This window comes from Schistocerca americana, chromosome 11 (genome assembly GCF_021461395.2).
Source record: "Schistocerca americana isolate TAMUIC-IGC-003095 chromosome 11, iqSchAmer2.1, whole genome shotgun sequence".
Taxonomy (NCBI): Eukaryota; Metazoa; Arthropoda; class Insecta; order Orthoptera; family Acrididae; genus Schistocerca; species Schistocerca americana.
In genome coordinates this window covers 196,325,661-196,349,072 of record NC_060129.1, presented here as the reverse complement: position 1 = coordinate 196,349,072, position 23,412 = coordinate 196,325,661, and the positions used below count along the sequence as shown (strand labels likewise).

The following is a 23,412-nucleotide window of genomic DNA, read 5'->3' as shown; positions in this document are numbered from 1 at the left end:
ACACAGTTTTAATCTGCCAGGAAGTTTCAACACTTTAAGTGTTACGGAGATGCTTTGGGAACTCAAACTGGAATCCCTGGAGGGGAGGTGGTGGTCTTTTTGAAAAACACTATTGAGAAAATTTAGAGAACCGGCATTTGAAGCTGACTGCAGAACGATTCTACTGCCGCCAAGATACATTGTGCATAAGGATCACACAGATAAAATACAAGAAATTAGGCTCATACGGAGGCATTTAGTCGGTCGTTTTTCCTTACTCTATTTGGAAGTGGAACAGGAAAGAAAATGGCTAGTAATGGTACAGAATACCCTCTGCCACGCACTGTATGGTGGCTGCAGAGTATCTATGTAGATGTAGATGTAGGCGTAGATGTAGACAAGATTGTATTAAATTGGGTGCTGCTCCCCAAGTGACATTGAAAATTGAATCATTGTCACTGTTTGTTCAGTGCTAAAGACGCGTACATACAGCTCAAAAGCTTTCAGTGTACCAGAGCCCACTGAACAATTACAACACTTATGAGTAGTGTTAAGAAAGAGTGGGTACAAAGATCGTCAAAATCAAGAATGCCTGGGAAAGAGAATGAGACATAGCAAAGGCAGGGAGAGAAAACAAGAATTGCGTGTTTACCTCATCCTGGCCCAATATCCAGAATTTTTGATAGACTCCTATGTCAATATGGTATCCGCTGTGTTTTGCTCTCTTCAGCAAATGTATAAAGTCTATTGTGTAATGTTAAAGACAGTCTAGATCTCTGGTAGCAGAGTGTGTATTGCATTCGATGCAGTAAGTGGAACGCCTTATGCGAGTCAAACTATTAAAACAGTCAAAGGGCGATATGAAGAATGTCAGCTCTCGTGACTAAAACAGCCAAGAAAAGAAAATCAACTATCGCCAAGCACTGCCTCGGGTATAAACGTGAAACGAGATACCATGAGACTAGTATCGTGGTGCAGACGCAGAGCTTCTAGAACAGAAAGAAATCTGTTGAAATAAAGAAGGTGGAAAAGCTGATAAATATGGACAGAGATTTCATTTTGAACAAGGCTCGTGTTACAGTAGTTAATTTATCAAGATTGTACTGGCATTTGCACCAACCAGAACTGGAGAAATCTTGAAAGAATGTATCTGTTTCACAGGCAGAAGGTCTTATTGGCTCTGAAAAGCTAAAGAGCGTCAAAGGATGTAGTGAGCAGCGGGAGTCAAACTCATTTGGCTAGAAATAACTATGTGAGACCAACAATTGTTCACAGAGTAGTTCTAGGCCAGGCAGCGTGTGCACATAACAGCATAACTTTGCAGCAGGTGGAGGAAACTGGGTTGGTCGCCTAAAATTGTGCATAAAATAAAAAAAAACCAAATCATTGGCTGAACACCCCATGTTTAATTAGCTTTTCATGAACTGAATTCGTTTTCTGGTCCATATGATATAGCAAAATAACTGGTGATGGTTGAAGTAGAAAGGATATAAAATGTAGACTGGCTATGGCAAGGAGAGTGTTTCTGAAGAACAGAAATTTGTTAACATCAAGTATAGATTTAAGTGTCAGGAAGTTTTTTCTGAAAGTATTTGTATGCAGTGTAGCCATGTATGGATGTGAAACATGGATGATAAATGGTTTAGATAAGAAGAGAATAGAAACTTTCGAAATGTGGTGCTGCAGAAGAATGCTGAAGACTAGATGGGTAGATCACATAACTAATGAGGAGGTACTGAATAGAATTGAGGAGCAGAGAAATTTGTGGCGCAACTTGACTAGAAGAAGGGATCGGTTGGTAGGACATGCTCTGAGGCATCAAGGGATCACCACTTTAGTATTGGAGGGCAGTGTGGGTGGAAAAAATCGTAGAGAGAGACCAAAAGATGAAAAGACTAAGCATATTCATAAGGATGTAGGGTGCAGTAGTTACTTGGAAATGAAGAAACTTGCACAGGATAGAGTAGCATGGAGAGCTGCATCAAACCAGTCTCTGGACTGAAGACCACAACAACAAACAACAACAACAACAACAACAAACAACAGTATTATATTTTTGAGTGTTAGCAGCTTTTAAATTATGTAGAATTCCATTGTGCAGTCCTTGCTATGACTTTTTTGCCTGTACATTCCTTATTAATTCTGGTCCTAAGACAGCAAAATTCATCCACTTCTTAAAGGTTCTTTCATCACAGTATGTTGTTGAGTCACCTGGCATGTCCACCTGGTGTGCATACTATTACCTCAGTATTATTTTTGTTCATGTGTTTAACAGCTTGCCCTTGTGTCACTCTAGTTGTTTTTTGACAGTTGTTATAGTAGTACCTAGATGTTTGCCACCACAGGTACACAATATCCTGTGCACTCTTGCTTTTTTCCCGAGCAGTTTGTGATTCTGTGCATCTGGAAATTAATAAAAAATACTTTCCACTGGGGCCCACAGCAAGTCCCATTGTTTCGCCACTGACGGACAAGTTGTTGGCAACACTAATATGAGCATATCTGGAACAATTGAACTCTTACATTAAGAATTCAGCACATTTTGTCATTAAATTAAATAGTGTAGTGGTCCAGCTGGACAATGTTTTGGTGCTGTTTCTTGCTCAATCCATTTCTTGTTGCTTTGCAACATTACACCTAGACATTTAACTGATGTGACTGTCAAGCACTAGATTACTAATGCTGTATTTGCCCGTTACAGGATTATTTTTCCTACTCATCTGCATTAACTTATGTATCTCTACATTTAGAGCCAACTGACATTCGTCCCACCAACTAGAAATTTCTTCTAAGTCATCTTCTGTCATCCTACAGTCACTCCATTACAACACATTTCTGTACGCCTCAGCATTATCTGCAAACAGCCAAAGTTTGCTGTCCATCAGGGACTTTTCCCCTGATGCCGCAGTTGCATAGGAAGCATGTGTGAGCCGAGATTGTTGAGACTGTGCTGCAGAAGTTTCACTGAGAAGCCCTTACATGTCCTTTGTACAATTCTGATCTCTCCCCATGCTATTTCCATATTTTTGCAACCATTAAAGAAAAATAATAATAATTTGTGGCTGTTTATTTGCTTTGGACAAAGAGGTGCGTGTCTAGCTAAAATTATGGTTCCTTACACAATTTTAAAACATTTTCCCATGTCTTATCTCTCATTGCGTTCAATGTATTAATAGTTATGCTGATTACTTTTGAAATAATAAACAGTTTGCTTATTTTTCCCATCTGTTTCATTTTCATTTTACTGCCCCTTATATAAGCTCTTCTGACTATTGCAGTTATTGCCTATCATTGAGATTTGAGCATAAAATTTCCACAAATACAAGAAAATACGCTGGATATAATTTGTACATATCTTAGCAGATGGCATGTTGAAATTAATAAAGTCGCAAATAGTTTATTCTTAATGATTCCTCAGCTAACTTCCCCAGTAGATTTCAGTCCGCACCTTTAGAAGTAAAGAAATATTGTAGCTATGATTAGGATTTTTAAAAAGTTTCCTAATTCCCCAATATTGTAATATCAGAAATAAAAACAACCCAAAATACCTATCACTTAAATTAGGGGAGAGGGGCAACAGATGAGCAGAAATAGTAGCCATTAGCCATAATGCTGTGATAGGCAATACATGAACTATATGAAAATTAACTTCCTGGCAGATTAAAACTGTGTGCCGGACCGAGACTCGAACTGGAGACCTTTGCCTTTTGCGGGCAAGTGCTCTACTATCTGAGCTACCCAAGCATGACTCACGCCCCGTCCTCACAGCTTTAATTCCGCCAGTATCTCGTCTCCTACCTTCCAAACTTTACAGAAGCTCTCCTGCGAACCTAGCAGAACTAGCACTCCTGAAAGAAAGGATATTGCGGACACATGGCTTAGCCACAGCCTGGGGGTTGTTTCTAGAATGAGAGTCTCTCTCTACAGCGGAGTGTGCGCTAATATGAAAGTTCCTGGCAGGTTAAAACTGTGTGCTGGACTGAGACTCAAACTCGGGACCTTGGGTAGCTCAGTTGGTAGAGCACTTGCCCGCGAAAGGCAAAGGTCCCGAGTTCGAGTCTCGGTCCAGCACACAGTTTTAATCTGCCAGGAACTTTCACATCAGCACACACTCTGCTGTAGAGTGAAAATTTCATTATATGAAAATTGGCTGTAACTATATTTTTCAAAAAGTGTGGCTGATGGACATGGATAGAGTGCAAATTCGTGAATAATTAGTGGCATATTATCAATCCGAGTTATATTTTGTTATGTTGTTTTTGTTGTTGTGGTGTTCAGTCCTGAGACTGGTTTGATGCAGCTCTCCATGCTACTCTATCCTGTGCAAGCTTCTTCATCTCCCAGTACCTACTGCAACCTACATCCTTCTGAATCTGCTTAGTGTATTCATCTCTTGGTCTCCCTCTACGATTTTTACCCTCCACGCTGCCCTCCAATGCTAAATTTGTGATCCCTTGATGCCTCAAAACCTGTCCTGCCAACCGATCCCTTCTTCTAGGTCAAGTTGTGCCACAAACTTCTCTTCTCCCCAATCCTATTCAATACCTCCTCATTAGTTATGTGATCTACCCACCTTATCTTCAGCATTCTTCTGTAGCACCACATTTCGAAAGCTTCTATTCTCTTCTTGTCCATACTAGTTATCGTCCATGTTTCACTTCCATACATGGCTACACTCCATACAAATACTTTCAGAAATGACTTCCTGACACTTAAATCTATACTCGATGTTAACAAATTTCTCTTCTTCAGAAACGATTTCCTTGCCATTGCCAGTCTACATTTTATATCCTCTCTACTTCGACCATCATCAGTTATTTTACTCCCTAAATAGCAAAACTCCTTTACTGCTTTAAGTGTCTCATTTCCTAATCTAATTCCCTCAGCATCACCCGATTTAATTTGACTACATTCCATTATCCTCGTTTTGCTTTTGTTGATGTTCATCTTATATCCTCCTTTGAAGACACTGTCCATTCCGTTGAACTGCTCTTCCAAGTCCTTTGCTGTCTCTGACAGAATTACAATGTCATCGGCGAACCTCAAAGTTTTTACTTCTTCTCCATGAATTTTAATACCTACTCCGAATTTTTCTTTTGTTTCCTTTACTGCTTGGTCAATATACAGATTGAATAACATCGGGGAGAGGCTACAACCCTGTCTCACTCCTTTCCCAACCACTGCTTCCCTTTCATGCCCCTCGACTCTTATAACTGCCATCTGGTTTCTGTACAAATTGTAAATAGCCTTTCGCTCCCTGTATTTTACCCCTGCCACCTTTAGAATGTGAAAGAGAGTATTCCAGTCAACATTGTCAAAAGCTTTCTCTAAGTCTACAAATGCTAGAAACGTAGGTTTGCCTTTTCTTAATCTTTCTTCTAAGATAAGTCGTAAGGTTAGTATTGCCTCACGTGTTCCAACATTTCTACGGAATCCAAACTGATCTTCCCCGAGGTCCGCTTCTACCAGTTTTTCCATTCGTCTGTAAAGAATTCGCGTTAGTATTTTGCAGCTGTGACTTATTAAACTGATAGTTCGGTAATTTTCACATCTGTCAACACCTGCTTTCTTTGGGATTGGAATTATTTTATTCTTCTTGAAGTCTGAGGGTATTTCGCATGTCTCATACATCTTGCTCACCAGATGGTAGAGTTTTGTCAGGACTGGCTCTCGCAAGGCAGTCAATAGTTCTAATGGAATGTTGTCTACTCCCGGGGCCTTGTTTCGACTCAGGTCTTTCAGTGCTCTGTCAAACTCTTCACGCAGTATCGTATCTCCCATTTCATCTTCATCTTCATTTTGTTATGTAGAAAAAAAACATTGTTCCTCATTGTGACTTATGTGCTTCTGTACATAGAGTCAGTGCCTTCGGTGGGACGGTCTCGGACCTCGGAGTACCCCGGCATACCTGACGGCCGGCAGAAGACGTCCAGAGCGGGAGTGGCGGGTGTCGGCGGTGGCTCGTTCGAGTCGGGTGCAGCTGCCGAGGCCGCGGAGCTGGGCACATCCGCCGAGTCACCGCGTGAGCTGGCCCGGCCGCATTGCGCCGAACATGGTGCGGGGAAGGACGCACTGACGGCACACGGCACAGAGGACCACCCGGCCAGGTGAGGCAGAGCCCTGTGGTGGTGTTTTGGGTCCTAGAGGCTGCTGCTCTATCTGAAGGTGGGGAACAGTTACAGGAGGTGTCGACGAATTGAACAGTCGGACGAGCACAATGTTAGGACGGTTTGAAAAGTCTGGTAAAATAGCAAGGAAAAATTGTTTGTCTCATAAACAACTCACTGTTTTTCTCCTTTGAGGGGTGTCCATTTGGTCCAGTGATCCTCATCCCATTGGAAAAATAGATTCTGTGAAACTGTGCAAAATGATCATTGACTGCAACTATCACTTTCTCTTTTGATGAAAATTTCGTCCCAGCAACCCCTATTTTACTCCATTACGCGCCCGTCTACAGCTGTCGCCTGATATATCGTCCATTTTAGCAGATGACACGCGCTCAGCCGATCGCGTTCTCGAGTTTATTAGTGTCAGTGAGATGACGTCAGTCATTTGAAGCTCTTTTCGGGGACAAACAACCCCCCATCTATAGTGGTTTTTTAAGCTTTCCTTCTGTTTTTGGTATCCCCACTTCTTTGAATTTCGCTCCCATTGCTGCTGGTTTCCAGTTTCGTTTTTTTTTACCTTTTCGTAAGTCACAGACTGGGTGCTAATGACCGTAGCAGTTTTGCGCCCTAAAACCATATATAAAAAAAAAAAGCAGTAGTTTAAAGCTAGGGAACTGGAAGAAGTCACTTGTGACTAAGTCTGGTGAATAGGGTGGTTGAGGGACCAGTTCCAAGCTGAATTCGTGCACTTTCACCGTTGTTGTGACTCATGTGTGGGATGGTGCATTATACTGGTGAAAGAGCACTATTTTACGTACCAATTGTGGCCTTTTTCCAGCTAACACAAGTTTCAAACAGTCTGGCAATGAAGTATAATAGGACCCAGTTATAGTCCTGCTTTTATCCAAGTAATCTGAGGATTACAATGAAATGGACACCCTTAGCTGCTTACAGGCGTTGACAAACATCAACGGGGACAGACGAAAATGTGTGCCCCGACCGGGACTCGAACCCAGGATCTCCAGCTTACATGGCAGACGCTCTATCTATCTGAGGCACTGAGGACGCAGAGGACAGCGTGACTGCAGGGATTTATCTCTGGCACGCCTCCCGCGAAACCCACATTCTGAACGTGTTGTCCCGCACTACATTCGTAGTGCCCCCGCCCATTATACTCATTACTCGCGGCGCGTTGCCGATTCCCGTAAGAGTTCGGGCACTGTGTGTGCATTCGCACAGAAGAAGAAGATGGTCAAGTGGCCAGTGAGCCTGAACTATATATATATACAGGGTGATTCAAAAAGAATACCACAACTTTAGGAATTTAAAACTCTGCAACGACAAAAGGCAGAGCTAATCACTATCTGTAGGTGAATTAAGGGAGCTATAAAGTTTCATTTAGTTGTACATTTGTTCGCTTGAGGCGCTGTTTTCTATGCCATTTCAACCAATAAAGTTTTTGGTCCCTTTTTCTTCGAAGGTGCTACTGTAACTGGACTACAGTATCTGGAGATGTTAGAGAATTGGCTGTTCCCTCAGCTCGAACAAGAAGCACAACAATTCATATTTCAGCAGGATGGAGCGCCACCACATTGGCACTTATCTGTCCGTAACTACCTGAACGTCAACTACCCGAGGCGATGGATCGGCCGCCAGGCAGCCCGTGACAGAGCACTTCATCACTGGCCTCCAAGAAGCCCTGATCTTACCCCCTGCGATTTTTTCTTATGGGGGTATGTTAAGGATATGGTGTTTCGGCCACCTCTCCCAGCCACCATTGATGATTTGAAACGAGAAATAACAGCAGCTATCCAAACTGTTACGCCTGATATGCTACAGAGAGTGTGGAACGAGTTGGAGTATCGGGTTGATATTGCTCGAGTGTCTGGAGGGGGCCATATTGAACATCTCTTACCTTGTTTTTGAGTGAAAAAAAACCTTTTTAAATACTCTTTGTAATGATGTATAACAGAAGGTTATATTATGTTTCTTTCATTAAATACGCATTTTTAAAGTTGTGGTATTCTTTTTGAATCACCCTGTATAATAGAGGGAAACATTCCACGAGGGAAAATATATCTAAAAACAAAGATGATGTAACTTACCAAACGAAAGTGTTGGTATGTTGACAGAGACACTAACAAACACAAACACACACACAAAATTCAAGCTTTCGCAACCTACAGTTGCTTCATCGGGAAAGAGGAAATGAGAGGGAAAGACGAGAGGATGTAGCTTGAATTTTGTGTGTGTGTGCGGATGGATATGTGTGTGTGTGTGTGTGGGTGTGTGTGTGTGTGTGTGTGTGTGTGTGTGTGCGCACGAGTGTATACCTGTCCTTTTTCTCCCCCCAAGGTAAGTCTTTCTGCTCCCGGGTTGGAATGACTCCTTACCCTGTCCCTTAAAACCCACATCCTTTCGTCTTTCCCTCTCCTTCCCTCTTTCCTGATGAAGCAACTGTGGCTTGCGAAAGCTTGAATTTTGTGTGTGTGTGTGTGTGTGTGTGTGTGTGTATGTGTGTGTGTTTTTGATATATATATAAAAATAGAGGGAAACATTCCACGCGGGAAAAATATATTTAAAAACAAAGATGATGTGACTTACCATACGAAAGCACTGGCAGGTCGATAGAAACACAGACAGACACATACATACACACAAAATTCAAGCTTTCGCAACAAACTGTTGCCTCATCAGGAAAGAGGGAAGGAGAGGGAAAGACGAAAGGAAGTGGGTTTTAAGGGAGAGGGTAAGCAGTCATTCCAATCCCGGGAGCAGAAAGACTTACCTTGGGGGGAAAAAAGGACAGGTATACACTCGCGCGCGCGCGCACACACACACACACACACACACACACACACACACACACACACACAATTCAAGTTTTCGCAACAAACTGTTGCCTCATCAGGAAAGAGGGAAGGAGAGGGAAAGACGAAAGGAAGTGGGTTTTAAGGGAGAGGGTAAGGAGTCATTCCAATCCCGGGAGCGGAAAGACTTACCTTAGGGGGAAAAAGGACAGGTATACACTCGTGCACACACACACACACACATCCATCCGCATACACAGACACAAGCAGACTAACCTTCGTAACCTCTTAGTTCATCCCTATGAAATCCCCAAACCACCTTCCCTACCCTCTGGCTCCTACCCTTGTAACCGCCCCCGGTGTAAAACCTGTCCCGTGCACCCTCCCACCACCACCTACTCCAGTCCTGTAACACGATCAAAGGCAGAGCCACGTGTGAAAGCAACCACGTGATCTACCAACTGACCTGCCTACACTGTGACGCATTCTATGTGGGAATGACCAGCAACAAACTGTCCATTCACATTAATGGACACAGGCAGACAGTGTTTGTTGGTAATGAGGATCACCCTGTGGCTAAACATGCCTCGGTGCACGGCCAGCACATCTCGGCACAGTGTTACACCATCTGGGTTATCTGGATACTTCCCACCAACACCAAACTGTCAGAACTCCGGAGATGGGAACTTGCCCTTCAGTATATCCTCTCTTCTCGTTATCCGCCACGCCTCAATCTCCGCTAATTTCAATTTGCCGCCGCTCATACCTCACCTGTCTTTCAACAACATCTTTGCCTCTACTTCCGCCTCGACTGAAATCTCTGCCCAAACTCTTTGCCTTTACAAATGTCTGCTTGTGTCTGTGTGTGTGCGGATGGATATGTGTGTGTGTGCGAGTGTATACCTGTCCTTCTTTCCCCCAAGGTAAGTCTTTCTGCTCCCGGGATTGGAATGACTCCTTACCCTCTCCCTTAAAACCCACATCATTTCGTCTTTCCCTCTCCTTCCCTCTTTCCTGATGAAGCAACAGTTTGTTGCGAAAGTTTGAATTTTGTGTGTATGTTTGTGTGTCTATCGACCTGCCAGCATTTTCGTTCGGTAAGTCACATCATCTTTGTTTTTCGATATATTTTTTCCCACACATATATATATATGTGGTGACCTACGTGGACAGTTGGAGAGCGCTTCATCTTCCGTGCTTCTCCAACGGTGTTTAAATTCATTAATATGAAGGCAAATGATCTTCAGTGATGGTGCATGTGTTTGTGAGTTTCATCCAGTTCTGTTTTGATCTGTGCAGCAGTCCAACCCTCCAAATGAAAATGTTAAATAACAGCACAAAACTTGTCTTTCTCAACTTGCAATCACAGTTGACACTCTGACCAATTTAGATGGCTGTCAACAATCAACTGTGTACTGTACATTATTAAAATGATTTATCCAGTCCTTGGAATAATTAAGCCTACCAACCACGAAGGTGGGACAAAAATGTTCCATTCTTTCATGGAAATTTACAACACTTGTCAAACCACACTCATTGTATGGACTGAAAGTAATGCAGATAAAGGCAAAGGTATTGATGAGTAGCAGAAATGAGATCATCGACAAACTTAGTATCAAAATTAGGGACCAAACAGTATATGGACGCTGTAAGGAGGAAACGAGAAGCTGTCTCGCAAAGGCAAAGATGGCGTACAATGAAAGTTGCCGTATTTACTCGAATCTAAGCTGCACTTTTTTTTCCAGTTTTTGTAGTCCAAAATACTGCCTTCGGCTTACAATCGAGTGCAAAGTAAGCGGAAGTTCTGAAAAATGTCGGTATGTGCCGCCACAACTAACTTCTGCCGTCGAATATATGTAGCGCTACACAGGCATGCTTTGCCGGCACAAAGATAAATACTGGCGACAAAACCTCTGTGTCAGTAAATAAATTTAAAAAAAGAAAGGTGGAAGACGAGCTTTTTTTTTCTCCACCCCGAGTTTCGACCCCTGCATTGCATTGTAAGTAACCATCGCAGTAACAACAAATAGCAGTCTCTCGACATTGTATCACTAATGAGACAATTCTCCTCTTTTTTTATCGTAAGCGGCGGTAGCGCGCACAAAGTGAGCCATGCCGCGAGCTGCGACAGGTCGTAAACACTCACTATCAGAATGCGACAAACAATGCATGGCGCAGTACAATAATGCATTTTCAGCTTAGAGTGACGTAAACACCTATAACAAAGAGAATGGCACTTATCAGATCAAAGCAAAATAAGCAACCGATTCAAACCAGACGAAGCACGTGAAAAAGGAAGGGTATCCGTATAAATACGGACGGAGCACCTGACGCATAGCAGTGGCTACCTGGTAAAGCTTAACTGCTAAGCTTACGACTCGAACCAAACTACTGTAGCTGTATCTTCATCCATTTGGCCTAAATTGTCTCTCCTGTTACAATGGGCTAACTTTGTTTCGATTTGGAGATGCGGTCTAAAACTTCTCTCCCCCCTCGAATTTAGAGTCTCCATTTTTAACGTGCGGCTTAGATTTGAGTGCAGCTTAGATTTGAGTAAATACGGTACCAGTAAGTGAATTGATAAGATTAGAAGTGGGAAGGTACTCTCAGGGAAGAAAGGAGGATGGAAAACATAAACTAACAGAGGGGCAGAGTCGTAGGACGTGTGGTAAGTAGGGACCTGAAAAATTCACATTTGTGACGAATCCGAATATAGATGGAATTCTGCAACAAAACGTGAAAACACAAAATTACCAAATGAGTACTATTTCATAGCGAATTGTATCCAAATGTAATATTTTGTGGGGTATGGTCTGAAATAGTTTTATTTTCTGCACGAATATCCACTGAAGTGCCAAAGAAACAAGTGTCTGGCACAGTTGTTAGATCGGTTACTGTTGCTACAAGAGCAGGTTATCAAGATTTAAGTGAGTTTGAATGTGGCATTATAGCTGGCGTGCAAACGGAGGGACAGAGCGTCTCCGAGGTAGCGATGAAGTGGGGATCTTCCTGTACGACAATGTCATGAGTGTACCGTGAATATCAGGAGTCTGGTAAAACGTCAAATCACCGACATCGCTGTGGCTGGAAAAGACCCTGCAAGAAACTGCACCGATGACGACTGAAGAGAATCGATCAGTGTGACAAAAGTGCAACACTTCCTCAAATTGCTCCAGATTTCAGTGCTGGCTCATCAAAAAGTGTCAGCATGCGAACCATTCAACGAAACATCATCGATATGGGCTTTCGGAGCTGAAGGCCCACTCGTGTACCCTTGATGACTGCATGAGACAAAGCTTCAGATCTCGCCTGGGCCCGTCAACACTGACGTTGGACTGTTGATGACTGGAGACCACCTGTTGCTCGGTCGGACGAGTCTCGTTTCAAATTGTATCGAGCGGATGGACGTGTACTGGTATGGAGACAACTTCATGAATCCACGGACCCTGCCTGTCAGCAGGGGACTGCCCAAGCTGGTCTTGGTCTACTGCCTGTCGAATCTCTGGAACAGTTCTGAAGCGAATGCCACGAAGTGGTTCCTCCATCTTCAGAATCAAATCAAAGGACTTAAGTGCGGGAAGTATGGTGGATGGTACAGTACTTCCCAGTCCCATCGACCGAACAGAGTAGCCACAGCTTGCGCTGTATGCGCCCGCACATTGTCGTGCAAAGTGACGGGTCGGTTGCGCAGAAAGTGTCACCGTTTCTTTCACAAAGCTGGTCGTCTTATAATCAGGTCATCTTATACTCGGGTATATATGACATTGTGATTTTTCTGGGGTGTAAAATGTGTATTTGTGGCTCCAGCAAACATCTATCTGGTTTGCAGGCTACATACTTATTGCTAGATGGTTGTAGCAGTATCACTGGAAAAGTTTGTTGCTTTTTAAATCTTTATCACCTCTTGTTCTGTAGGCATTAGCTGATGCTCAAGTTCTCTGTGTTTCGTGCGCTTTTGTGCTGATTTTGTGTTAAAAATGTGCTGTGAAGAAGAGAAAAGACTTGAGCAAATGATTTACAAAGCCCTTGACGAACCTGCAGGTGATGAGAATGAAATACTTTAGGATTCAGATTAAATACTTATCGTATTATTTTTAGAGGTGGTGTTACGAAGGAAATCAGTCAGAGTGCGTGATTCATGTGAATGTAGTGTTGGACTGCGTATCCCTCTCGGTTTCAATTTGTATTGTACTCCACTATGAATGCTAAATTTTCTTTGTTCTTGTGTTTTGTGTGTTTGTTTAGGTTTAAATTGGCTGTAAAAGAAATCTAGGAGATAGATCACTTGTTTGCTTACTTTGGATATGTATTTGCATACTCGAACTACTTTTCATTTTTTACAATAATTACTGTTAAATTGCAGTCATATCTGTGGAATCAAATTTAACGCTAGCAATGCCAATATATGTATATTTAAATTAGAAAGGCCAGTAGAGTTTGAAATGTTTTGTAATTCTTATGTGGCTTTATGCTTAATTACAGACTTGTCATTTTATCAGTTGATTTGTTTTCACCACGTAACGCCCGCTGTTTACATCCTCCTTCGTTGCTGAGCGATGTATCACTTTTCGTTCTGACGCCGCAACTCTTCCTTTCCTATATCTTTACTACTTTTTATCTATATGAATGATGAACTATTGGTTTTGCCGTTTAACAACTTTTTAATAACTGTGGAAGTATTACAGGCATCGGGTCCCACCTAATGTGTCACCCGCCTATACGTTTTACACGAACCTTTCGAGACTCGATCGATCTGTTTCCAAAGAGAAAGCAGAACATCTCTTCCTTTGACGTCGTCCGACGACGACCTGGGAAGCTCGACACCCTCGCATCCCAGGCTCTTCCACGGCTCGCAGTAGTTTGCAGCATTCATTTTATTCCTCACCCACTTGCCACTACGACGAACTTTTGTGATGATCGTTGGGCAACGTCTTCCACGTTATCTGCAACATAAATAAACTTTTTTCCCACAGTATTTCTGAAAACACAAAAACAAACTTAAAGAACATAATAATAATAACTGTTCTTACAATTATTCGTGTAAGTCTTGATCGATTTAATGAGGGGTGGGACAGGCCTAAGCCTTGTGACACCACAGTATTTATAAAAGAGAGTTATAACTTCCAAAAAAACCCGCGTATTTCGGCCAGTCCAAAGGTAATGGCAGCCACATGCAACACTAGCACCGAGTGTGTTTATGAAACACGGGGAGAACTTTGTGTTAAATCTGCTTCACATTGCTCTCCACAGTTTGGATGTAGCGCATTGAATGTACCACCAAACAGCCTCCATAAAACTACAGTGAAACCCTGCTTTTACACTTTTCAAGGGGCTTAAAAAAAAAGTGCAAAATGCGGGAAAATGTAAAATGTGGGAAATAACATTATAATCTGTAAAAGCTACATATAGTATACCCCCCTTGCACTTTATGTATGACATATGTACATAACAGGCACCAAAAGACTTGTCGGGGAGTTGTTTACTATCTACTGAAGGTTTATTATCTAATAAAAACCGCTGATGTAACTGGAACTGATAACTGTTTGGGAAGTAGGAATGTTTGACACAATTTTATATGTCGTATCAATGTCTTTAAAAGCCTGCAGCTGTCATTCATTGTTTGGATAATAATGAAATACTGCACTAGTTATGTATTTTTTCATGCTTAGCATGACGTGTTTCAAGAAATTTTTTTCTTTGTCAAGTGCAAATATGTACATAAGTATTTTGTGTGGTGTTTGAACAGGTGCTATTTTGCATCTCTTCACTGTAGTCACTTTTTGAGGTTCTCAGGTACTGTGCCTCGTAAGTTATGTAGAAAACCACAACACATGCAAACTATTGCTCACATTTTTTGTTTGTGTAACATCACAAAAAATACTTACATAAATACTGCACCTGCCAATGAGAATAAATTGTCGAAACATGTTTTGCTCAGTACAAATAAAATACGTAACCAGCACTGTGTTTAAACTAAAAACATTTGAGCATCGCAAAGTGAATGACAGTGTCAACTAGCACTCCAAGTGACCATACGCCGAAACACGCTAAATATGGTTCAACAAAGGTGTCACGATTATCGCAACAATCGTGAAACTGCGTTTGCAGTGTCGAGACAGTTTGGAAGTGGTTGTGACTGGTCACGATATCTTCATTCGAACTAATCTAGTTACTCCCATCGAACGAACCTAGTTACTCCCATCGGCCATCACGCCAAGTAGAGCTTGGCAGCAACGGGAGATACGGCACGAATTGTTCCAACTTTTACACATTTACCGGTTCAGATCCGCTGTGTAGAGTGCCATTGTGTCAAGAAACCTGACCAAGTAATACTTGTAAACACTACTAAATGGCCAACGTCATACCAGTCTCATGTTCTCTCCACAAACATTTTTTCGTAATGCTTAAATTGCGGGAAAATTATAAATAAGGTGACACAAAATCAGGTGCAAATTAACATTGTGGGCATACGAAATTTGACGGGAGTGATAAAAAATGTCATAAATGGAGGGAAAACGTTAACTCCGAGAATGTAAAAGCGGGGTTATACTGTAGTTGCTAGAAGTTGAAGTTCTGTAACAGCTTTTTGATGATACGTACAGACAACTGTGTAAATTTTTTTGTCTGCTTCACTGCTCTGTTGCTTTTTATCTTTCTCAGGTCTGATGCCCTTTCTGCTGTTTCTCAAACACTTTCTTGCAGTGGGTCCAGTGTAATACGGGGCAGAATTTTGTCGCAGCACCACACAACAAGGTGATTCTGTCCTTGTTGTAGCGTGGCGACGACCAGTTCGGACACGCCTATGGAACAGATGGACTACAGTGACGAGGCAGAAGGGCTGAAGACGCACATCTCGACGGCTTTCGGTGGGCTGCTGGACCGAGCCCTCAGCAGTCACCTCGAGAGGGGACTCAGCCCAGGGTAGGTGAGGCAGTGGTTCACTCCTTATTTTGCGTACTTCTCTGGTGTCTACGCAGTCGGCACTCAAGTTTGAGCCTGGTACATTTGCGTTTACAGTAGATGTTGAAATATGCTCACTATTTTTGTGTACTTGAATTTAGCATATTTTATGACAGTACTCACTTTTCCGTGAAATGTTTATAAGATGATATTGGACTTTTTGGGGTTGGCTTCAGTCGTCTAGTGAAAGTATGATTCCACAATGCTGTTTCGTTGGCTGCAGAAATGACACGGTTCAATGCGTTTGCCTCTTTTTTGCTGCTTCAAATACCATTTCTTCGAATGTGGTTCCTTCTTGATGTTTATATAAAAAAAAGTAGTAACATAATTCACTTTTCCTGTTCACTTGCAAATTATTATAACAGCGACCTGTACATTGTTCCACCGTTACACACACCAAGAGTTCACTGCCAACTGGCTACGGTCAAAGACGACTCCAGCGTCAAAGACATTTCACACAACACACAAACTTCCACTTGTAACCAGTCTCTTTGATATTCTTTGTCACATCTACTAATATTAATCAATATGCTGTCACTCTCAAGTATATAAGCAAATTAGCATAAAATAAGGCAAATTACAATTCACAAAAATATAAGAAAACATTTACAACCTCCCTCATTAGATTTGGTACAGACAAATCCAGTGGAAAATAACACATCTCCCAGATCCATTAGAATGTGCAGCGTATATTTTCCCACTGTTTACGACATTTTTCATCCCCCCTCCCTCAAATTTCCTATGTCCACAACATTAGTTTGCACCCGATTTTGCGTTAACATATGTATAACATACCTGCAATTTATGCTTTATAGGACAATGTTCGTGGATAAAAAACAGATGTAATTGACACAAAATTACACTGCCATGGTGCCAGCCTTCAGGTACTGTTTACAGACATTGCACAATTAAGTTTCTCAATACTGAGCGATCTGCTCGACAGATCCGATTTGGTAAAAGTCGAGACAGTTTGTGCTTTGTATCCTACCCCTGCCTTCTCAGTGTTGTGACCGATGGGGACAACAAGGTTCCTTCAAATTAAGGTATCGTGACCAGTTCACAACAGTTTTAAAACTGTCTCTACTGCACTTGCACAGATTCGTGAGCATCAGGATACCTGGAACACACATTCCATGTGTTTTGTTGTAGTAGCAGTAGTAGTAGTAGTAGTAGTAGCAGTAGTAGTAGTAGTAATAGTATTTATTGATCCCTTTGTCTACAAAGCAGCTTATGCATAAGGCATCGGACAAGTCAAGTTACAAATATACAGCTCGGAGTCATTTCTAGGTATACTTATTTAAGGTTACAATAATACACTATTCATAAGTATTTATATGACACACTTCATAAATTTAAATGTACTTCAATGGAGTAAAAGAAGAGATGCTGTAAATATGACTTTAGTGATTTTCCAAAGGTATTGACCTCAATAATAGCTTTTATGATTGCATGAGGATGTAGATGTAGATATCGCGATGTAGACGTAGCACTGGTTAGCATATCACTGTGGTTGACACCTTTCCTCACTTTGAGTTGCTCAAATGTTTCTGGTTTAAACAATGAAACACTGCACCACAGATTCCCCCCCCCCTCCCATGCTCGGCCAGACTCGTTCGAGACTTTATTCATGTTGTGAAGTGCAATTATTTATGTAATAATTTTTTGTGATGTTTCACAATCAAACAATTTGAGTGATGTGTAGCACGTGTGTAGTTTTCTGCATAATTTGGAGGCATAGTACCTTAAAACTTCAAACAGGTGACTACAGTGGAAGAGACGCAGAAAAACACGTGTCCAAATGTCCCACAAAATACTTGTACAAACAATTGTGCTTGACAACGAGAGTAATTTCTCAAACCGTGTTGTGCTAAGCATGAAAAATGGTTAACTGATGTGTTATTTAAATAATGTCTGACACAGTTGCAGGCTTTCCAAAAACATTCATTATGATGGATAAAACCACCTTTCCAATCAGTTACCAGTCCCAGTTACCTAGTATGCAATTCAGATACTCTTTATTGGAAATAAACAAGTTCCTGACGAATATTTTGATGCCTCGTATAACACACAAACTACGAAAATGAAACGGGGATCCCACATGTATCTTTTATTGCTTAAAAAGTTTCCCTTATTTTACATTTTTCCACATTTTGCGATGGTACCTAACGGTTTCTGCTTAGTAGTTGCTTTTCCCAAACAGCACACCCCTTATGAGCAAACCATTTGCCCCAGGGAAGTGTGATAGGACTGCTATTGTGCTCTGTATACATAAATGATTTGGCGGACAGGGAAGACAGCAATCTGTGATTGTTTGCTGATGATTCCGTGGTGTACGGTAAGGTGGTGAAGTAGAGTGACTGTAGGAATACACAAGTTTTCAAGAAGGGGCGTCGAACAGATGTGCAGAACTATAGACCTACATCTCTAACGTCGATCAGTTGTAGAACTTTGGAACACGTATTATGTTCGAGTATAATGAGTTTTTTGGAGACTAGAAATCTAGTCTGTAGGAATCAGCACGGGTTTAGAAAAAGACGGTCGTGTGAAACCCAGCTCGCGCTATTCCTCCACGAGACTCGGAGGGCCATAGACGGGGGTTCACAGGTAGATGCCGTGTTTCTCGACTTCCACAAGGCGTTCGATACAGTTCCCCACAGTTGTTTGATGAACAAAGTAAGAGCATATGGACTATCAAACCAATTGTGTGATTGGATTGAAGAGTTCCTAGAAAACAGAACGCAGCATGTCATTCCCAATGAAGAGAAGTCTTCCGAAGTAAGAGTGATTTCAGGTGTGCCGCAGGGGAGTGTCGTAGGACTGTTGCTATTCACAATATACATAAATGACCTTGTGGATGGCATCGGAAGTTCACTGAGGCTTTTTGCGGATGATGCTGTGGTATATCGAGAGGTTGTAACAATGGAAAATTGTACTGAAATGCAGGAGGATCTGCAGCGAATTGACGCATGGTGCAGGGTGTGGGAATTGAATCTCAATGTAGACAAGTGTAATGTGCTGCGAATACATAGAAAGAAAGATCCCTTATCATTTAGCTACAATATAACAGGTCAGTGACTGGAAGGAGTTAATTCCATAATTTATCTGGGAGCAGTCACTGGGAGTGATTTGAAATGGAATGACCATATAAAATTAATCATCGGTAAAGCAGATGCCAGACTGAGATTCAATAGAAGAAGCCTAAGGAAATGCAATCCGAAAACAAAGGAAGTAGGTTACAGTACGCTTGTTCGCCCACTGCTCGAATACTGCTCACCGGTGTAGGATCCGTACCAGATAGGGTCGGTAGAAGAGATAGAGAAGATCCAACGGATAGTAGCGTGCTTCTTTACGGGATCATTTAGTAATCACGAAAGCATTATGGAGATGGTAGATACACTTCCACTGGAAGACTCTGCAAAAGAGATGCTCAGTAGCTCGGTACGAGCTTTTGTTGTAGGTTCAAGAACATACCTTCATCGAGGAGTCAAGCAGTATATTGCTCCATTCTACGTATATCTCACAAAGAGACCATGAGGATAAAATCAGAGAGGTTAGAGTTCAAACAGAGGCATACCGACAATCTTTCCTTCCACGAACAATACGAGACTGGAATAGAATGGAGAACCGAAAGAGGTACTCAGGGTACCCTCCGCCACACACCGTCAGGTGGCTTGCGGAGTATGGATGTAGATGTAGATGACTTATACAGAATTTCCAGTAGGTGTGATGAATGGCAGCTAGCCCTAAATGTGGAAAAATGTAAGTTAATGCAAATGGGTAGGAAGAACAAACCTGCGATGTTCTGATACAGTGTTACTGGTGTCCAGCTTGACAGGGTCGAGTCGTCTCAATATCTGGGCATAACATTGCAAAGTGGTATGAGGTGGAACGAGCGTGTGAAAACTGTGATAGGGGAGGTGAGTGGTTGACTTCGGTTTATTAAGAGAATTTTAGCAAAAAGAGGTTCACCTGCAAAGGAGCCAACAGACAGGACATTGGTGCGACCTGTTCCTGAATACTGATCGAGTGTTTGGTATCTGTATGAGGTCGGATTGAAGGAAGACGTCAAAGCAACTCAGGGGAGGGGTGCTAGATTTGTTACTGGTAGGTTCAAACGAAACATAAGTGTTACAAAGATGCTTTGGGAACTCAAATGGGGAATCCCTGGAGGGAAGGTGACATTCTCTTCGGGGAAACACTATTGAGAAAATTTAGAGAAGCGGCATTTGAAGCCGACCTCTGAACAATTCTACTGCTGCCTACATACATTGCACGTAAGGTCCACGAAGATGAGATACAAGAAATTAGGGCTCATATGGAGGCGTACAGACAGTCTTTTTTTCCCCCGTCTATTTGCGAATGGAACAGGAGAGGAAATGAAAGGGTGCCCTCGGTCACGCACCTTACAGTGGCTTGTGGAGTATCTGTGTGGGTGTAGTTGTAGATGTAGACTTTGCCTAATATTGCTTGTACCTTAGGTACTGGGGCTATGCATGGCTCTGTTTAAAAAGAATATCTCAATAATCTTGTAGGGTTGAGCTGCGCATGTATGTTTTCACGCCCCACAGGTAATTTTCTGCAAATAATAACCTGTAGCTGTGATCCTGCAGTGAAATAGTCTGTGCATTGTGAGTTAATGAAATGCACAGAAATACAAAGCAAAAGTTATACAGATAATTTAATAACAAGGGTTCTATTCGAACATCTGTAACTGATGTAAACAGCAGTGAATCGTGTTGAATAATGTTTATTCGAGAGAGGACATAGCAAATAAACGGGCAGTGATCCTATGCTATTCAATTAAAATACAGGCAGAAAATACCGTTATGACATGCAGTAAAGTCACGTTGAGAATGTTAGCAAAATCCCCAAACCAAATTGTAATTAAAGATATGCAAAAACTAAGTCCATTTCATAATCAAGTGCAGGAAATACGAGGGGGGACCCAAAAGAAACCGGACTCCGAGGGCGCTGCCACTCATAGACGTAATGCAGGATTCTCACGGTAGATGGTGTTAGTAGAGACCTTCATGAAACAGCTGTGCAGACGGTGTCGGTGAAGAGCTGAACGTGCAAGTGTGGTATTGTGTTTCTCTGACTGTTGGCGATTACCTCTGCGAAGTCGTTATGGCAACTTTAAAAGAACAAAGAGTGTGTGTGAAAGTTTGTTTCCTTCTTAAAAAAAAAACTGCAATGGAGACACACCAAATGCTTCAGGAAGCTTTCCAGGAGGACGCTATGTGTCGCACACAGGTTTTCGAGCGGTTTGGGCACTTTAAATGTGGTGAGATGTGTGTCGAAGACCCAGCTCGTTCTGGTCGCCCTTCGACATCGCAAAATGAGGAGAACACTGAAAAGGTCCGCCAGAAGATCGACGAGGATTGTCACCAAACGATCGACCAAATTTCAGCAGAGACAGGAATCAATCAGTTGGAGCTCGTGCCAGCGGATTTTGAGTGAGGATTTGCACACGAGACGTGTTGCTGCTAAATTTGCTCCGCGCCTTCTCACACACCAGCAAAAAACCATCCGCATGAATGTGTGTGTCTGGACTTGAAAACAGAGATTGCACGTGATCCAAACTTCTTGAACAAAGTCATTACAGGGGATGAGAGTTGGTGTTATGGATATGACCCAGAAACCGAGCAAGCGTCAAGCCAGTGGAGGAGTCCCAACTCTCCCAGACCAAAAAAAGCGAGGCGAGTGAGGTCCAATGTGAAGACAACGATCATGGTCTCTTTTGATGTTCGTGCAATTGTGCATCGGGAATTCGTACCCCCTGGCCAGACTGTTAACCAGCACTTTTAAGGCGTCTGCGAGAGGATGTGAGGAGGAAACGCCCGGAACTTTGGCGACCAGGTGGCTGGTTTCTGCACCACGACAACGCTCCAGCACACACGGCCTTACGAGTGACCCACTATTCGGCATCTCAGAGGCGGACTGTCGTTCCCCACGCTCCGTATTCGCCGGACCTAGTAGCCCCGTGCGACTTTTTCCTGTTTCCACAAATGAAAAAAACGCTAAATGGGGAGCGTTATGACGACGTGGAGGCGGTAAAAACAGCTTCGCAAAGGGCACTGGACAATATCAAACCTGAAGAGTTCCAAACATGCTTCCAACAGTGGGAAAAGAGACTTGACAAGTGCATCGCATCTAATGGAGAGTATTTTGAAGGTGACTGAAGTAATTTTGTAAACAGGTTCATCAATAAATTTTTTATGACAACAATCCGGTTTCTTTTGGGTCCCTCCTCGTATTCCCCAGCTTAAAATAGTTCAGAGTTCCACATAATGATTCACAAATTAACACTTGTGAAATGAAGAACAGTAACTCCTACTGTGTCTATTCTCCGTTCTGTAAATCGAGTAGCAGAAGTTAGAACCCCACTGTGAAGCACTTTCAGGCATCTCAAAATATAAGATCCCTTCAAAGGTTATGGTACTGTAGCGGCTGTTCGCCCCCTCAAAATGCTTGAACTGTGCATGTTACTCTGGGCAGCTGTGCCTTCTTCCAGAGCTTGCCACAAAGTGTCAACAATTACTGCTTTGAGCTCTTCACTGCAAAAGTCCCAATCTCCACTTGACTCCTGTACTGTTCTGCTACGCTTTGCTTTTCCATTGACTGAAGGCCATCCCCATGAAAAGTATATCGCCCTTAAGCTCTTGTAATGACACATTCCTATGCAGAGACATACAATATCTTAAAAGCTGCGCCAAAGATAAATTGAGAGGCATGTATATTATAATCTTTGTAAAGTTCACATTGGATTCTCTTTTGTTTGATACTCCAAGGAGCTAAGGGACACTTTCGATTGTTGCCTTGTGGAGGATGGACGTGATTTTTGGACTGTGCGGGAAGGCAGCCATATGGTTGGTAATTATGGTTTGTGCGACGAGCACAGCAAGTCTTATTGTGTTGTGAATAAAAAAATAGTGAAAAGTATCGAAGTGTTACGAAAATTATTTATAGCGACGTAGCATAGTATTCCTTGGTTTCCACCGTCTTCGTGAAGTGAACCGATGCCGACTCATGACGGTACACACGGTCAACAAAGAGAAGAACATCGATGGCGACTAATGAATTAATATTGTGGCAGAAGGACTAATTCTACGTCTAAGGTGAGAACTCTGATTAAATCAACAATGACGTGGAATTTAAAATGTAAAATGTTTTTTATTTATTTCGCCACACTCTGTAGGTGTGATTTGATTTGATTTGGGCTGACTGCTTTCTAGACTAAACTAATGTATTACAACAATATTTAAATAAAGAAATGTCATGAACATTTGGTTACCATCAGATCATTTACAATAAATACAAGGGTAAGTCAATTATTATCCACAAAGTAGTTACATCATTTTTCGATATAGTCTCTTTGCATTTCAACGCACTCGGTCTGTCGTTGCACAAGCTCCCTGATGCCCTCATAAAAGAAGGTTCTCGGTTGAGCTGCGAGCCAGGAATGCGCCGCTTCTTTCGCTGCTTCGTCCGAGGCAAATCGGCGGCCCCTTAATGCCTGTCTGAGTGGACCAAACAAGTGACAGTCAGAAGGGAGC

The 23,412-nt window shown here is 42.3% G+C and overlaps 1 protein-coding gene across 1 annotated transcript in view; it reads left to right on the top strand.

Annotated features, from left to right (window-relative positions):
- The first annotated feature begins 5,864 nt into the window (after positions 1-5,864).
- Positions 5,865-23,412, top strand: part of LOC124553544 — a 233,507-nt gene continuing 215,959 nt past the window's right edge. The window contains exons 1-2 of the mRNA XM_047127391.1: positions 5,865-6,086; positions 15,671-15,817. Of these exons, the coding sequence (XP_046983347.1) occupies positions 15,699-15,817 (119 nt within the window). The 5' untranslated portion in view covers positions 5,865-6,086; positions 15,671-15,698. The remainder of the gene's footprint in view (positions 6,087-15,670; positions 15,818-23,412) is intronic.